This window comes from Trichinella spiralis, assembly GCF_000181795.1.
Source record: "Trichinella spiralis strain ISS 195 chromosome Unknown Scfld6, whole genome shotgun sequence".
NCBI lineage: Eukaryota > Metazoa > Nematoda > Enoplea > Trichinellida > Trichinellidae > Trichinella > Trichinella spiralis.
The window spans coordinates 5,138,268-5,142,911 of record NW_003526945.1 but is presented as its reverse complement, the minus strand read 5'-3'; the positions used below and the strand labels follow the sequence as shown (position 1 = coordinate 5,142,911).

Genomic DNA, 4,644 nt, shown 5'->3' with positions numbered 1-4,644 from the left:
TTTTAAACACGCTACAATAACCCTTTGACGCAGCGCACAACGGATAGTGGCCAGCAATCCCATAATGATTCGAATCTAAAATGGAGCGACAGAAAAGTCTCATCTTCACCGAAAAGTGATTTTCTCAATTGCATACTTTTGGCAACGACCATCGAAATTCCACACTTGTCAGCCTTTTGCATGGCCAATTCTATGCAAAATTTTCCAACAACAGGACCAAGCAGATTGTTTCCATCAACCAAAGCAGTGGCCATGTTCTCTTTCACCACCTTTGGAGATCCAGAGACGCTGCAAATGCCGGTCACAAAATCTCTGATGTACATGTCTAAAATTGCACATCATTAAACTGGAAAAAGCCGATGCAAAGAGCAATTGTATAAAACATCTCTTGTTGGAAAACATTAATCGGCGGCATTTTATTCAAAATAGCACTTACCTAAACGATTCAAGCCGTGACTGTAATGGCCTCGATAATCGGCATCAATAAGAACTTCAGCCAAGGCGTCGGCGTGGGAAACATCGGCGCCAACTTTGGTCAAAGAACTGACCATGAACCTTTTTATCTGAAATTTTCCTCTCATTTAAATCATTAAATTTTAACCGTAAATTAATAATTTTATAGTAAAATGATAAATTTTTCAAAATAGATCACATCCAATTTCTTAAAAAGCATACTTTTCATATTTTCAAACACGCACGCTATCTGCAAAATGTGAAAATTTATTTTTACATTTTTTTTCAACCAATTATAAAATATTTTAGAAACCTATCTTTAAATGTAAGCAATAATTTTAAAAAATCTGCACATATCCATGAAAAAAATTACAAATCAGTTTTACGTTGTGCTAAAAGAAGACTAACGAAGCCGAGACGGGATAAAATTACTGCTAAAAATAACTTACGCATGATCATTTCATGTACAAATAATTATTAAATAAAAATACTGTCGTCGATACTATTCATGCATTCAAGCAAAACGTCATGCATTACAAACACGAAATGCCCGATGCGTTAATTAGGTCTCCAAGAACTATTTACTAAATTAATCTTAAGCTTAAACTGTTTGTTTGCCGGCCAGAATTGACAATCAAAAAAGTCTACTCACAGTGATCTGTACAAATATGACAATGTAAATAAAATCTATTAATAAGTGATGATTCAAAAATATGTGTAATATCCAGTATGTAAAGTTTAAGTAAATTAAAAAAATAGTAATTATATAACATGTATAAATGAAGACAAAAGCAAAAGGATTGCACATGAAAATGAATTTTTTTCTCAAAACTTTCAAACTCGCTTTAAATCTTTCTTGATATAAATATAGCAGAAAAAGTTGAACAACCGATTCTGAAATCTTACGTCGCATTTTTCACCATGCACAACTGACGCCGTCTGACATGATTGTTGCTTCAACGACTTTAGTTTTAAATTTTAAATTGTCGCTTGCAAGAAAAAGTTAGAAGAAGTTTCCAATCAGCTCGATTAGATTATTTGAAAATATTTTAGAAAGAACTTTTAAATTTGAAATTATCAAATATGTTACCTGATACAACGTCATTTTAACAAACATTAGGTAACAGCGATATATATATATATGACGTTTAGAAAAGCTGTCAGTGAACTATTGTCAAACAACAATTAGGTTTAAACAAAAATCAACAACAAACATCAATTAACAGCAAATTAAAAACAGCACACTTTCATCACTTTAATCCACACATTCATTTCTTAATTTACTTGATTTGATCTGATCTGATCTGATCCAAAAATGTACCTGCCACTTAACATTAAGCTTCTAAGCGAGTGCACAACTGGCAAGTTAAACTAATAACTGGTCAATTTAAAGTAGCAGCTGCATGTCAGCGATCTTCCAAATCAAGTAATACCAATAAAATAAAACCAAAAAACTGTAGACGACAACAGCACAAAAAAAAACGTACAGCATATCATCGCAGACATAGTACAATACGAACCAAAGCCAAAAATCATATAAGTACTTGATTGTCAAATACGATAGATCTTAGCATTATAATAATTTTGCACTTTTCACAGTTCACAGTGAAAAGTAAATCTTGCAGCGATCTGTGATGTTATTGATGTTCATAAATTTTTCACCGATGCAAACGTTCGCGTGAATAATCAAATTAAAGCGTGCAATCGACATGAAACTGCATTTCAAGTTGTAAAGATGACTGACTATACATTTTACAAATTTATACTTTCATACTTTGATAATCAGACGAAAACTCATAAGAGCCAATTAATAAAATGATAAAGACACTTACTTCTTTCATCTCCACGTACTGCTTGAACATCGAATTGCCGTGCGAATCTATGGAACTGAACTGACGAACGCCTTGTAATGAGGATATGTGCTTCATTGACGAACTGCGAACAACTTGTAGATGTTCTTTAAATACGGTCACTGCTATTAAACTTGTTCGAATCATTTCTCTAAAATAAATGTATAGTGTATTACTTCTCGCAACTTGAATGTTGAATTGAAAATCACTGAACATGGATCTATTTATAAAAGTGGAAAATTATGATTTATAAAAGAGACTGAAATTTCTCCGTCATTGAAACTGATTAATCATTTTAGCCATGATGCACATTTACTTGAGCAGGAGAAGTTATAATTTGAAAAATAATTCAGCAAACGTTTTATACATTGCTAGTTGAACATAATAATGATAATAAGAACAAGAATAATGCTGACAGGGAGACCGACAAATTGCGAAAAATTTCAACGTTCCCAACCCATCACCATTATAAAACAAACATATCTACTTGAGAAAAACAAAAAAACTTCAAAAGTTGAAATACCAAAATATCAAACTGTTTACATCATACATCAGTATACAGATGTTTGTGGAGCGGTGCTCAGCAGCGGTATAATGCTTAAACTGCATGCATACCAAATATACTTTTTGGCGCGGGTACAATCAACTAGTAATAAACGCCGTTGTGGGTGAACATTTGAAGCAAGGGCAAACAATGGATTGCAAAAGTAAATTCNCGTTCCCAACCCCTCTTATAAATAAAACAAACATATCTACTTGAGAGAAACAAAAAAACTTCAAAAGTTGAAATACCAAAATATCAAACAATTTACAAAACGGTAATAATGCTTAAAACTGCATGCATTACCAAATATACTTTTTGGCGCGGTACAATCAACTAGTAATAAACGCCCGTTGTGTGTACATTTGAAGCAAGTGCAAACAATTGATTGCAAAAAGTAAATTCAAATAACTGACGCTGAAAATTAACAAGCCAATCATTTTACCTGCAAATTTTCAGAGTAAGCGAGGTAGAGTGCTGCTCAACAAGTTTAGACCGGATTTACGACGAAACAGCGTCTCGTCAGGTATATATAGCCTGCAAACAAAAGCCATCAAAATTTTGCGCTCTGCCCCAATCGCCCCAACTTGACGAGCAAATTGAACAAAAATGCACAAGCTGAACTTGAAACCAAACTGACAACCACGAATGAAAATAATTCAAATAAAACTTCATTCATCTATTGCAGATCACTGGAAAGAGGAGCAGGCATGCTTTTGCAAGTTCAAAATTGTTCACTGCGTTCAACTGCGAGATGAAGCTAATAACTCTTATCAACAATGGCTGCGCAAATTTATTCTTCCCTCCGGTTCTTCATTTCATAAGCAAGCAACTGACTCGATTCATTTCAAAGAAAACAAAAGAAAAATTATCATCATAAGCCTCTTAAATTTGCCGACTTTGAACACTAATTCATTCATTCGTTCGACGATAACTCGGCCGAATATGAATTAATAATGAACGTATAATATTTTCAAATCGTAGTCGCTTCTATCACGGGCACAACTTTTTCAACTTATCTGTCTTATCAACGTGTCCGATGATGACCTGTGAAACAACAATCTATATCTTGCTTGTGACGAAGTCGTAAAATTCATACACATCTTATAATATTAACTAAACATTTTAAAATATAACTAAATAAAATATCGAAGCAAGAAATATACCTAAATAAGTAATAATACAATAAAAACAATAAGTTGTTGACTGATGTGCAACTATTAAAGTAGACAAATGTTCCCGCAATTTCAAGTAACGCATTGGGGATACTTTACACAAAAACCACTCCTCCATAATTAGCTCTTTACATTCTGTAAACATTTGTGTACATATATCTATTCTGTGCAGTGCAATATGAAAAAACAAACAGACCCCAGCATATCAACAGACGTTAATGCGAACATACGAACTGCTAAAATATTATAGTATGGTACAAAAAGGTAAATCAAGTTCAAAAAAATAGAATGATAATACAAAATTATAATAATAAAAAAAGAAAAAACAAATACTTAAAAAAATGTTTTGAATGAAAAATAAATTACCTTATTTTTGATGAAATGTTAAAAATTTTTGATACAAATATATCGATGCATCATATCATACTGTATTTAGAAATAACTTTTTAATATGAATTTTTTAATTATAAAACAATTATTTTATTTTTTATCGTATTGTTTATATTGCATAACTAGGGGGGGGGGGCGACAGAAATTGAAAATAATTTAAAACGTCCGCTAGGTGCAGCGTAAATGCACCATTTCAAAACATGGATGACAAAACAAGAGAAAACCGCCCATAGAC

The 4,644-nt window shown here is 32.5% G+C and overlaps 3 protein-coding genes across 3 annotated transcripts; 2 read left to right on the top strand and 1 right to left on the bottom strand.

Annotated features, from left to right (window-relative positions):
* Window positions 1-11: 11 nt before the first annotated feature.
* Tsp_11786 (malate/L-lactate dehydrogenase subfamily) lies at window positions 12-2,450 on the bottom strand. Its single transcript, XM_003374152.1, has 3 exons — window positions 2,286-2,450; window positions 437-563; window positions 12-325 (listed from the first exon to the last, which is right to left on the bottom strand). The coding sequence occupies exons 1-3, from the start codon at window positions 2,448-2,450 to the stop codon at window positions 12-14; spliced, it is 606 nt and encodes a 201-aa protein (XP_003374200.1).
* A 415-nt stretch (window positions 2,451-2,865) lies between these two features.
* Tsp_11785 (hypothetical protein) lies at window positions 2,866-2,892 on the top strand (the record flags this gene model as incomplete). The annotated part of the gene is made up of 1 exon (XM_003374151.1): window positions 2,866-2,892. A coding segment is annotated over exon 1 (27 nt), but the record flags the coding sequence as incomplete, so codon positions are not given.
* A 411-nt stretch (window positions 2,893-3,303) lies between these two features.
* Tsp_11785a (hypothetical protein) lies at window positions 3,304-3,798 on the top strand (the record flags this gene model as incomplete). Its single annotated transcript, XM_003374150.1, has 2 exons — window positions 3,304-3,370; window positions 3,533-3,798. Coding segments are annotated over 2 exons (333 nt in total), but the record flags the coding sequence as incomplete, so codon positions are not given.
* Window positions 3,799-4,644: the final 846 nt, after the last annotated feature.